The 12,777-nt window shown below is 43.6% G+C and overlaps 1 protein-coding gene across 2 annotated transcripts in view; it reads right to left on the bottom strand.

Annotated features, from left to right (window-relative positions):
• Positions 1 to 12,777, bottom strand: part of SMS (spermine synthase) — a gene marked incomplete at its 5' end in the record, with an annotated part of 55,065 nt that overhangs the window by 21,943 nt on the left and 20,345 nt on the right. The window contains 5 exons of one of the 2 annotated variants that reach the window (XM_079727724.1): positions 2,576 to 2,665; positions 3,331 to 3,485; positions 4,681 to 4,856; positions 10,914 to 10,978; positions 11,555 to 11,645. In XM_079727724.1, coding sequence (XP_079583850.1) covers positions 2,576 to 2,665; positions 3,331 to 3,485; positions 4,681 to 4,856; positions 10,914 to 10,978; positions 11,555 to 11,645 — 577 coding nt within the window. The remainder of the gene's footprint in view (positions 1 to 2,575; positions 2,666 to 3,330; positions 3,486 to 4,680; positions 4,857 to 10,913; positions 10,979 to 11,554; positions 11,646 to 12,777) is intronic. The other variant, XM_079727723.1, reaches the window with a different exon arrangement.

The following is a 12,777-nucleotide window of genomic DNA, read 5'->3' as shown; positions in this document are numbered from 1 at the left end:
TTTAATGGCTAAGGGGCTTGCCTACTGCTGTCCCAAAGACCAGGAACCCCCACCCCTTTAGAGCTCCAGGAAAACTCTCAGCCTCGGAAGAATTTCTCAGACTCCCCCTGGTGGCTGTTCTGTTCCTGAAAGGGAACTCCACAGTACTGAAGGTTTAGGTTTGCGGTTCTTGTTACATTTTTTTCTTAATCCATAGTCAACCTAAGGAGCCGCCAGGGAGACATGAATTTGAAACATTCCTCTAAAGTTACCCTATAAATTGCCCTTTAAACTCTCTAAACTTACTGTCTTCAACTACAAAATAGAAACAGTAGCCACTTGATACAGATGTGGGGATTAACACTTTAGGCAGAGGGTCTGGCTAACAATGCAAACATTTGCAAACAATGGTAATTTTTAGCTCATTGTGAAAAGTCTGTCATGCTCTGAAGAACCTAAATTCCCCCTCTTCTTTTTCATGTGTACAGCATTATATTTTGCCTTCCGTGTATACTACAGTATACTCACTGCCAAAAGCATAGTTTCCATCCATTACCATACAGTCTGATCCCCTTTAACCATTTCACCCTCCCCTACGCCTTCCCCTCTGGGAAGCACTACTCTGTTCTCTGTACCTATGTATTTTTATTTGGTTTGGTTTGTTCCTTTATTTAAAATATTTTTATATTCCACATGAGTGAAATCAGTATTTTTACAGTATTTTTCTTTCTCCATCTGACTTTATGCTAAGTGGAAATAATACCCTCAAGGTTCATCCATGTTGTCACACATGTCAAGATTTCATTCTTTTTTTTATGGCTGAGTAGGATTCTACTGTGTATATATACACCACATCTTCTTTATCCATTCATCTGTTGATGGACAGTTAGGGTGCTTCCATATCTTGGCTATTGTAAATAATGCTGCAATAAACATGGAGGTGCACGTATCTTTTCAAATTAGTGTTACCCTTTTCTCCAAATAAACACCCAGGATTGGAACTGCTGCATCCTCCCTCCCTTTTTAAACTTTCCAACAGTGTAAGTGAAATACGTACTTTCTTTCCCTTTTGCCCATAAAACTATCACAACTGCATTTTAACACTGATATAATTTCTCTCTCCTTGAAAAATTAACACATGTGGGCTTTCCCTGGTGGCGCAGTGGTTGAGAGTCCGCCTGCCGATGCAGGGGACACGGGTTCGTGCCCCGGTCCGGGAAGATCCCACATGCCGCGGAGCGGCTGGGCCTGTGAGCCATGGCTGCTGAGCCTGCGCGTCCGGAGCCTGTGCTCCGCAACGGGAGAGGCCACAACAGTGAGAGGCCCGCATACCGAAAAAAAAAGAAATTAACACACGTACCATGAAATCAAATTTGGATACACACATATTAGAGAACATGGGTAGGTGTAGGTAATTTGCATAACAAATGAAAGCATTCATCTATATGTTTATAAAACTAGAGGTACACATTTAAGATTCTGGTCAAATAAAAATATGCATTTGCTTAGTTATGTTGCTCTACCAAATAATGTAGGTATGGGCACCTAACGTATGAATCCTCAAAATACAATACAAAATGTATCCTACAAACTATAATGATCGGTCAACTTACAAGCACAGTAGAATTTAGGAACTTATTTGCTTAGCAAGAAGCAATTATTCCTACATCAAACATCGTCTACACCCTCTAATTAAATACCTGAATTCCTTCTCAAAGACCCAGACACAGAGAGACTCAGGCTAAAGAGACAAAAGTCAAAAGTGGTGGTTGCCAGGTCATAAAAAGGTACATGGCACCTTTTATACAAGAATGAATTAATGTTATTAAATTCAAAGAATCTGGAGTTAGCCATTTCCTTCTTTCTTTCTTTTTTTTAAACTATATGTACACACCTTCCCTGAATACAAATGTATACAGAACTCACATAAAGAGAATAAAGGATAGCAGAACAGGCTACCTCAAAATACGGTGCTTTGGCATATTGAACATTTTGAGCTGTAGGCACTTGAAAAACAGCAAATGTAGGGAGAGGCTTTCTCTGAACTCCCCTTTATCTGCCTAAAGACAGATCCTCCAAAAGAAATTCAACTGTCATAGATCCCCTCCCCGAGGAATTCAACCAGGGAAGATGGCCTCTTATCACAGCAGATGAGGCTGACACCACACCCAGACAAACTCTGTCACAAACTATCATACCTCTTTTTCTACTCTTCTAAGGGCCCTGTTCATTGTTCCTAAGTCATTTACCCTCCCTCAAGACACCTACATCCCTCTGTCCCTATTAGGATCATATTTAAGCCTAAATTCTACAGCTACCTCTGAGTTGCTCACTTTTCTGTGCATCTCCCATAAATACATGAGTTTAAAACATTTAATAACTTGTTTTTCCTCTTGTTAGTCTTTTATTATGGGGGTCTCAGGCAAGTACTAGAAGGGTAGAGGGAAAATTTTTCCTCCCCTACAAGATGACCTATCATCTTGATTATTTATCTTCTTAACCAATTATACTTAAAGCTGTTTTCAGAAGGAACAGTTCTGATCAACATATTATCAGTTGACATAATAAAAAAACATTATCTGGTAAATATAATTACCTGATAGCAGTCTCCTTTAAGATTGTCTAGGACATCACCACATGTTTTCCGCATGTATTTCTTACATCCGTCAATCACCATTTGGTCAATGTTCGAAATAGGTTAAGGAGAAATTTCCCCTGGATTTGGATGTATCAAAGAATTCTGAAATATACTTTTTAAAAAGGTTAAGATGACATAACATTTTTAACACTAATTTGGGTATCATAAGTTTAAAAAATGATAAATGAGACAATGACTTCATTTGTGCACCAAGGACACTCAAAAGGAACTCAATTTTCTTCTAATGAAGAAGCCATTTCAGCAATTGCCGAACAGTAGACATAGTACAAAGGTTACTTGCTCTTTAATTCTCAACTCTGCTTCTTTGTTGGTGGCCATATAAAAAGGTACTGGTGGGCTTCCCTGGTGGCGCAGTGGTTGAGAGTCCGCCTGCTGATGCAGGGGACACGGGTTCTTGCCCTGGTCCGTGAAGATCCCACGTGCCGCGGAGCGGCTGGGCCTGTGAGCCATGGCCGCTGAGCCTGCGCGTCCAGAGCCTGTGCTCCACAACGGGAGAGGCCACAATAGTGAGAGGCCCGCGTACCGCAAAAAAAAAAAAAAAAAAAAGGTACTGGTACTAAGTGGAAATGTTTGTTCAAGGTAGTCTTTATAACACATTGACCTCGTAACATTAACTTGATTCTTAAGACAAAAAATGAGGAAGAAAACAAATAAAGCCCACTTAACTTGATCTCTTATACAACAAAGGATATCTCTACCATAGTGACCATCTTTGGTTTCAGTTTGACTATTTCACATAATATGCCCCCATCTCCACCTCCTAGAATCAGTACATCTTTGCCAGTGTAATCTTCTTTGCCGCTGCCCATGATGGCCCGGGTATATGCCAGATCACTTTCCGCCAAATCTAGGGAGAAGAAACATCCAAAATGGTAACTCTAACCAAAGCCATACACCACCTGACTTATCATACCAGAAAGTGCTAGAATCTAGAAAATTCAGAATTTTTCCTTTTCAATCTTTAAAAACAGCAGTATACAGAGGTGTTGTTTTTTGGTTTTTTGGATTGTGGACTTTCATCAACCCTACTCATCTAACACCCAACATAAAATGTTACCTACATAGATTATATACATATATACTTTAGTCAGTAGGAAGAATATTCAGTCTTTAGCCTGTTCTGATATGATAATTAAAAAGCAGTTGCATGTTTCCAGATAAAATATGAAGCAGAGATGCTTCAAAAGAATATGAGAGGGAGAAAAGTAGACCGGAGTTCAGGGGAAACAAGATTGGCCAGGAGTTGGTAATTGTTGGCACTCAATGGTGAGTGTATGTGGGTTTATCTTACTGTTTTGTCTACTTTGGTTTGAAATTTCCCATCTAAAAGACTTCTTAAAAAATAAGCAATATAAAATAGATAACCAACAAGGACCTACTGTATAGCACAGGGAACTCTACTCAATATCTTGTAATAACCTATAATGGGAGAGAATATAAATAACAAAAATATATATATATATGTATAACTGAATCACTTTACTGTACACCTGAAACTAACAACATTGTAAATCAACTATACTTCAATAAAAATTTTTTTTAAAAAGGCAATTACATTTTCTTTTGAAATACAATCTAAATACTAATCACTAAGAAAACTAAGGAAAAAAGAGTAATGACAAAATTTTCATGGCTCTACTATAAAACATGAAAGCCCAGACAAGCCACAGGTTAATCCAATGTAAATATTCATCTCAAAAAAAAAACAACCCAGGGCTTCCCTGGTGGCGCAGTGGTTGAGAGTCCGCCTGCCGATGCAGGGGACATGGGTTCGTGCCCCGGTCCGGGAGGATCCCACGTGCCGCGGAGCGGCTGGGCCCGTGAGCCATGGCCGCTGAGCCTGCGCGTCCGGAGCCTGTGCTCCGCAACGGGAGAGGCTACAGCAGTGAGAGGCCCGTGTACAGCAAAAAACAAGCAAACAAACAAAAAAAAACAACGCAGCAGGGCCATGGACAAATCCACAACGGTGGTATCTGTCAGGAAAACACAATCTAATACATTGTCACTTTGTCATGCGATTGGGGTAGGGATGGAATACTTACTAACATCCCCACTGAGGATGAGAATATTTCCAAATTGTTTTGAGTGTAAAATTTTAATGTTCTGGTAAGGTGAGTCTTCATCATACACCACTTCATCTATGTCGTACTCAACCAGGCGGCCATCTGCAGTGGGCCAGTATCTGTCAATGGCCCCTCCTCGAACTATGGGTGGTAATCTGGAAAAAAAGGAAAACAGGAATGAGACTTAAAAGAAAGGCTGCTTAGGTGAGGCTGCCTTAAAAGAGGACCTGGGGGGCCTCCCTGGTGGCACAGTGGTTGCGAGTCCACCTGCCGATGCAGGGGACACGGGTTCGTGCCCCGGTCCGGGAAGATCCCACATGTCGTGGAGCAGCTGGGCCCGTGAGCCATGGCCGCTGAGCCTGCGCGTCCGGAGCCTGTGCTCCGCAACGGGAGAGGCCACAACAGTGAGAGGCCCGCGTACCACACACACACACACACAAAAACTACAACGAGGTATCACCTCACACCAGTGAGAATGGCCATCATTAAAAAATATACAGGAGGGCTTCCCTGGTGGTGCAATGGTTGAGAGTCCGCCTGCCGATGCAGGGGACACGGGTTCGTGCCCCGGTCCGGGAAGATCCCACATGCCGCGAAGCGCCTGGGCCCGTGAGCCATGGCCGCTGAGCCTGCGCGTCCGGAGCCTGTGCTCCGCAACGGGAGAGGCCACAACAGTGAGAGGCCCGCGTACCACACACACACACAAAAAAACTACAATGAGGTATCACCTCACACCAGTGAGAATGGCCATCATTAAAAAATATACAGGAGGGCTTCCCTGGTGGTGCAATGGTTGAGAGTCCGCCTGCCGATGCAGGGGACACGGGTTCGTGCCCCGGTCCGGGAAGATCCCACATGCCGCGAAGCGCCTGGGCCCGTGAGCCATGGCCGCTGAGCCTGCGCGTCCGGAGCCTGTGCTCCGCAACGGGAGAGGCCACAACAGTGAGAGGCCCCCGTAACAAAAAAAAAAAAAAAAAAAGAGGACCTGGGAACAAGCATGTGCAGGAGCCACATGACCCCATGCAGACTCCTAAATAGTACATAACCAATCTAAAACTTGCGCTTTGAGGTTTATACAAACATGGCCACTACCAAATTTCAACACTGTTGTACATTAAGAATTTACTTTTTAAAAAACCTTTCTGGCATACTTTAAATTTTCCCTAAAAAATGTTAAAGGAGAAAATGGCCATTGCAGACATCATCCTTCACCCCCAAATACTCCAGCAGGGATCTGTTAAGACTGCCTACATAGTACTTTGTCACTACCACATCCATTCACGTCCACATGGATGGAATAGCAGCACCTAGTAAGGAATCCCTGTTCAAGGATCCCCAACTGCCAATTATCTCCTTCAGAGCTTTTCTACTTTTGAATGAAGAATCATATACTGTATTTTGCTGTTTTCCTTTTTTACCCTCATTTAATCGAAAATAGTCCGTTGCAGGAATAGACACAGACAGAGAATGGACTTGAGGACACGGACGAAGTGAGAGAGAGGCATGGACATATATACAGTACCAAATGTAAAATAGATAGCTAGTGGGAAGCAGCCGCATAGCACAGGGAGATCAGCTCAGTGCTTTGTGACCACCTAGAGGGGTGGGATAGGGAGGGTGGGAGGGAGGGAGACACAAGAGGGAAGAGATATGGGAACATATGTATATGTATAACTGATTCACTTTGTTACAAAGCAGAAACTAACACACCATTGTAAAGCAATTATACTCCAATAAAGATGTTAAAAAAGAAAAGAAAATAGTCTGTTGGCGTCGTCATCCCTTCCCCGTGTGTTTCATGACATTCACATCACAGCAAAGTCCAGACCAGGTGTTCTGCAGGAAATCCCTCAAGTGGGTTTGCCTGAAGATCTCTTGAATATAGAGTCAAGTTGGCATATTATGCAAGCATCACATCAGGGGCACGAGATGTGTTCCTGTCCTATTATTGGTGATGCTAAGTGTGACCACATGGTTAAAGCAGATGCCCACGAGATCCCTACACTTGCAAAGGTATCTTTTTTCCCTTTGAAATTACTAAGCAGGGTGTGGAGCGGTCCTGTGAAACTGGGTCAAGGTCCTGACCTCTCAGCAAACCTTCACCAGCGGCTTTGGCATCTAGAAGATTCTTGCCTGAACCAATTATTACGAGAATAGCTGCAAACTAATGATTTTCTCATTCAGTTCTTTCTGTTAATACTGAGTATTTTAGATAGGGCGAATGTACTAGAAACTAACAGCAGAGGACACTACATGACAAGGAAAACCAGACCTGGAAAGGGGGCTTGGTAAATTAAGTGGAACACAAACAAGATGAGAACTCACTGCATACATAACACAACCATGGGCAAGTCCTGTGTTCTCAGGTACAGTGGGGTTTACAGTCAACAAGCCACAGGTACCTAAAATGCTGGGTTGCGCTACCTCTGACTCGCTCTGATAAGTCTTTGCTCTTCCGGTCACCTGTTTCCAAGAATAGAGTCTGAACCTGTTACAGGTTTATGAGGCTTTCTATGAGGAAATACTAACATCTGCAAAAAGCACTGAATTTACAAAGCAAATTCCCATAAACTGTCATTTAATCCTAACTCCTCCTAATTTAACCACTTCTTCATCTTCCAGGAGAACAAACTCAGCTGTTGGAATTAGGCAGATCAGAGGTTTTTCTTGTAAAATGTGGCACCCCAAACAGGACAAACCCCGAGAGTAGGCAAACAGGACTTGGGGGAAGCCTCTTCCACCTCTGGCTGATGGGTGGTGGGTGGCATGAGGTGGGAGCATGAGCTACCTGTGACACTGGATGAAAGTAACAAATAGCAACTCAAGGGCTTTCAGGGGAGGAAACCCACCCCTCGGGGTTGACAGCCAGCCAGCTACAGGCAATTACTGAACTATGCACAAACCCAATGAAAACAATGTCCATCCTCAATTGAGTCACTGGTGCCTTGGGTGCAGGTAAGAGCTCTTTCCTCCACAGCAACACAGTGGTGTTTTTTTTTTTTTTTTTTTTTTTTGCGGTACGTGGGCCTCTCACTGTTGTGGCCTCTCCCGCTGCAGAACACAGGCTCCGGACGCACAGCTCAGCGGCCATGGCCCACGGGCCTAGCCACTCCGCAGCATGTGGGATCCTCCCGGACCGGGGCACGAACCCATGTCCCCTGCATCGGCAGGCGGACTCTCAACCACTGCGCCACCAGGGAAGCCCAACACAGTGGTTTTTAAAGAGATGCAAAGAAGCAACGATTTTTTTTTTTTCTTTTTAACATCTTTATTGGAGTATAATTGCTTTACAATGGTGTGTTAGTTTCTGCTTTATAACAAAGTGAATCAGTTATACATATACATATGTTCCCATATCTCTTCCCTCTGTCTCCCTCCCTCCCACCCTCCCTATCCCACCCCTCTAGGTGGTCACAAAGCACCGAGCTGATGCAATGCAAGGATCTTTAAAGATGGGGAAACCATCACCTTGATCATACCGAGCAGGACCCTATGGGGCTCCTGGACGTGTCCCCCATTTCTTGATTACAGGAAACGGGGCTTCATTCAGCCTCCAAGACCTTCCCTGAGTGCCAATGGGCAGTTCAAACAGATGCTAATTAGGGAAGGGAGGGGATGTGGAGACAAGGGAGAAGAGTTAAAGGAAACAGTAGTGCAGCCTTGGGCCAGGGTCCTGGTTCCCCGTCAAGGGACACACAGAACAATATCTTTGAGCTGTTTTGCAGACACTGAAGCCCCCACCAGGTGGGAGAAGTCAACTGCATGCTGCCCACCAGCACGCAGACCCCAGACCAGTTGCAACCAGAAGGCTGATGATGCTGACGCCCACTTACCTCCCCACCAGCCAATCAGAAGAATGTCCACGAGTTAATCACGCTCTCCTTGAACCATTACTATAAAACTCCTCACTACCCCCTCCAAGTTGGGACACACAATTTGAGGGCATTAGCCCGCTGTGGCCCCCTTTGCCTGGCAAAGCAATAAACCTATTCTTTTCTACTTCACCCAAAACTCTGTCTCCAAGATTTAATTCAGTGTTGGGGTACAGAGGCTGGATTTGGCTTCACTAACATGAAGCGCATCTCCCTGAAATGGGCTTTGGGAGATATTCTGGAGCCCTACAAAACTCTCTTTTCAACCTTCACTACAGAAAATTGAAAATACATGGTAGAGAGAAAGACACACTATGTCCTGGGCCTCAGGTACACTGTGTAAATTGCAAGAATTTTTCTTTTCAACAAAACATTACTGATGTAAGCTTGTTTTTCCTGTTTCTTTTCTTTTGAATAGGAGGATATGAAAATAAAGTTTCTAATAAATCCCATGGCTTCTTAATTCAGGTTTAAATCATTGGCCACAGGGGAGTAATCATTTCAGATGTTACTGAGTCATTTGTTAATGATTCAGTCTCTAACAATGTCATTCCCCAGACAGAAAAGTGGCACCATTCTTGTCCTTTTGAGGCCCAAAACAAAGGGCCTACAACAAAGTATTCCCAACAACTTCCTGCCCCCTCCGCCCTGATTTTATGAAAAGATGTAAAAACAGTCACAAGGAAAAACAATGCCTGTGCTGTGTTTTGAACTGAAAATCGGAAGTATAACTGCATTCTCACTTCAAAAACTCCCATACCAAAACCACAAAGGAACCAGACTTCTCATTCAGTGCGGAAGCCCATAAAAGCATTCCATCTATTTGCTCACTCCTAAAAGTAATCCCAATAAAAACCAGAACAATTTTAAAAAGAAAAAAATCAGGCATTTTGATGTTGGCCAATTCATTATCACCGAATTAAAGACACAGTGGGAACCCATTCAATTCAGATGGACCAGGAAAGATTAGGAAAACTCTGCAAGCAGGAAAAGAGGGAAATTCCAGAAAAGAGTGTAGGTGTGGACAAGTTCTTTAAGGATGGGGAAGGGCCCGAGGACACGTAAGCTGATCTTGGGTGGGGTAAACAAGTCTGGGTGCTCCAACAGAGGGTGCTCCAACAGATTTCAATCAAGTGGCCGAGTTCTACACTGTGTCCTGCTCTCTCCACATGCAGTTTTCTGCTTTGTGTCCATGTTGGAGGTTAAACAACTTTCCAGTTATCTTACATCTGCCCTGGGGCTTTCCTCTAGGCTGATCAAATTTAGCAGGATGAGCCATTATGTACTTAAACGGCCTTCAACAGCCAATAAGGACTCCCTCTTGTGTAAAGTGCCCTGAAATGGAGAAGTCTGTATTCTGGATGGTCACTTCCATCAGTGATGCCCCGACCTTACTAAAGTCTCTCTGTGTGTGTTTGCCTTTATGAGCAAGGGACAAGCCCACTTTTTAGGGCCTGATAAGGAGCCACCCAGGCAGGGCAAGGCCGAACCGCTCAGAATTACCTGCTGTGCAGCCATGATTAATTCCCAGGACCTACCAGACTCTATCCCTCCCAACAAATGTCAAAACTATTACTTCTATCAAAGCTCTTTTAACATCTGACACCACTGACAAATACCTCTGTTCTGTCCAACAGAACATTTCTGGCACCACAGAAATGTTCTTTATCTGCGTTGTCCAATATGGCAGTCACTAGCCATTACCTAGTGACATGGGGTGAGACTGAGGAACTGAACTGCTTTTTTATTAACTTAGTTTTAAATAGTCACATGTGGCATAGTGGCTGCACTCCTCAAGAAAGGTTAATGGTCTTCGTTTTCATCTGAAAAGAACCCACCAGGGGCTGCTCAAGGTGAGTGGCCTCTGAAATTCTTAGTACCCTGCGATATCAATGTCATCTTACCTGAAAGCACTGAGGCAAATTTTCTATCATCCCATGCTGTCAAAATCTCTTAAAACTGCTTAATTCTACTCTGGGGCCCAGAACTCTGAGGAAAGACAAGACAATCTTTTCTCTTTACTGGACAGGGTCGAGGAGTTTTCTAGCTCCCCTTTGAGGTGCCAGCCCCACCTGATTCTCTGCATTATACAGTTCCAGCCCCTTGCAAGCACTGTACACTCCCTTCTGCCTTTGTTCCACTTTGTCTAGCATCTCTCTCTCTCTCATATACAGTTAGTCTCCTGTTGTAAGGGCCCACTACCTCAGTCTACCAAGTGGCCAGAAGCAGAAGTCGACTTTGATCTCTTCTACATCTTAGACACTGCTCAGGGATAACACCACCATTCTGATTATTTTATCGATTAACCAAATATAAAAGAACATTCAGGAGTGGACTTACCGCTTCACCCGCTCAGTACTGTCCTGACTCATTTCTTTCATTCTTTCTTCTACTTTGTTCAAAAGCTGCAATTAAAAGAAAAGAAATGGGCTTATCGAATAAGCTGAGTGGAACAGCTAAATTACAGACCAGGAGGTTGAGGCCATGTTGACAGAGCTGTGACACTGGCAGATGCCCAGATACACTTGTCCTCCCTGACCCCTACAGCAGCCTGCAGGCCTGGCCCAATTCCCCACTCCCACGCCAACTAGCCCAACATAGTGCGCCAACCTCACTTCAGCCTAACGTACCAACAAAATAATGGCAATGGGAAAGGCTCAAGGATATTGCAGCTGTAACATCCTGGATAAAGGTTTACCTTCCCTCCAGTGCAAAGTGAAATCATAACTCATTACTCAAGCAGTCAAGGGAAAGATGACAGCCAGGTTCCTAAAAACTACTGAGGAACAACTATTTTTCTTCTAAAATCACTTATCTGAAGGGAGGCAAGTTTAAAATTAAGTGAATATTTAAGATAAAATAGAAATTTTATTGAAAAAAATTAAGTGAAATTCAGCAAATCGGTGAAAATAATTTTATCATTAAACTGAGCAGTTTTTGTGATCCTCAAATACTTGAGTGAATAAAAGTGGAAAACTGACACTGTCAACTTCTTTGCCTTGCGCATCACCGTCGTAACTCTGAAGGTCCAGCAACACCAATCCATGCGGGTAAATTCTCAAATTGGCAAAGCTACAGAGGAAAGCATAATTTTAAGGTTAGGAATTGTATCACGGCACTCAAAAGAAAAAAGACACCAACCCAGTTAAAAGGCAAAACCACTGCTCTTTTTTCCCTAAATTACGTAATTATCCCTGTTGCTTTCTCATTAGAGCCTCTTCATGGGGGCAGGGAAGCCAATCATTTAGGGAAGATTTTAGAGAGAGCCATCAAGTTTTTCAAAACAGGTTCTTGGGTCCAGAAAGTGATTCAGCAGCAAGTTCTATGAATCTGATTTTTAAGAAGGTTCCTCAGCAGTGATTGACTCCTCCTTAAAAGGAAGGGAGGGTGGTGAAGAGCACATTGGGTTCTCCCAATTACCCTCAGAGTTCAAAATAGAGCCGTGGTTTCTTTGTTTGAATAAATTTATTTATTTATTTATGGCTGCGTTGGGTCTTTGTTGCTGCACACGGGCTTTCTCTAGTTGTGGTGAGCAGGGGCTACTCTTCGTTGCAGTGCGCAGGCTTCTCATTACAGTGGCTTCTCTTGTTGCGGAGCACGGGCTCTGTAGTTGTGGCTCGCAGGCTCTAGAGCGCCGGCTCAGTAGCTGTGGCACACGGGCTTAGTTGCTCTGCGGCATGTGGGACCTTTCCGGACCAGGGCTCGAACCCGTGTCCCCTGCACTGGTAGGCAGATTCTTCACCACTGCGCCACCAGGGAAGTCCCCAGAGCCGTGTTTTTCTGACTGCAAGCAGGTGGTGGCTAAATTCACTGAGCTCGGGGCCTGCAAGCCAGATCCAGCCCACGGCATGTTTTGTAAAGCCTGCAGATTAAATATGTTTTTCTACATTTTTAAAGAGTTGCTTAAGAAAAAAGAGGGAGTATGTGACAGGGACCTTATGTAGCTCCTTACAGGAAAAGCTTTAACCTCTAATTTAGTGTATCTGACCAGCTTTTTTATGAAATAAAAATAGTGTATCACACATGTGTAAGAATTATCTGAAGAAACTTTTCTTTCAATTAGACATGTATATTTGTATATATGCAGATGTGTATGTGCACATCTGATATAAAATCACTTCTTACTATAGGTGTGGTTAAAGAAACATTTGAATGACACTAAATAAGATGAAGAGTTCTGTTTGGAGAATACGGGCAGTGTGCT

The sequence above is a fragment of the Hyperoodon ampullatus genome, assembly GCF_949752795.1.
Source record: "Hyperoodon ampullatus genome assembly, chromosome: X".
In the NCBI taxonomy this organism is placed as follows: domain Eukaryota; kingdom Metazoa; phylum Chordata; class Mammalia; order Artiodactyla; family Ziphiidae; genus Hyperoodon; species Hyperoodon ampullatus.
The sequence above is the reverse complement of the archived record's forward strand: the minus strand, read 5'-3'. Positions and strand labels throughout refer to the sequence as shown.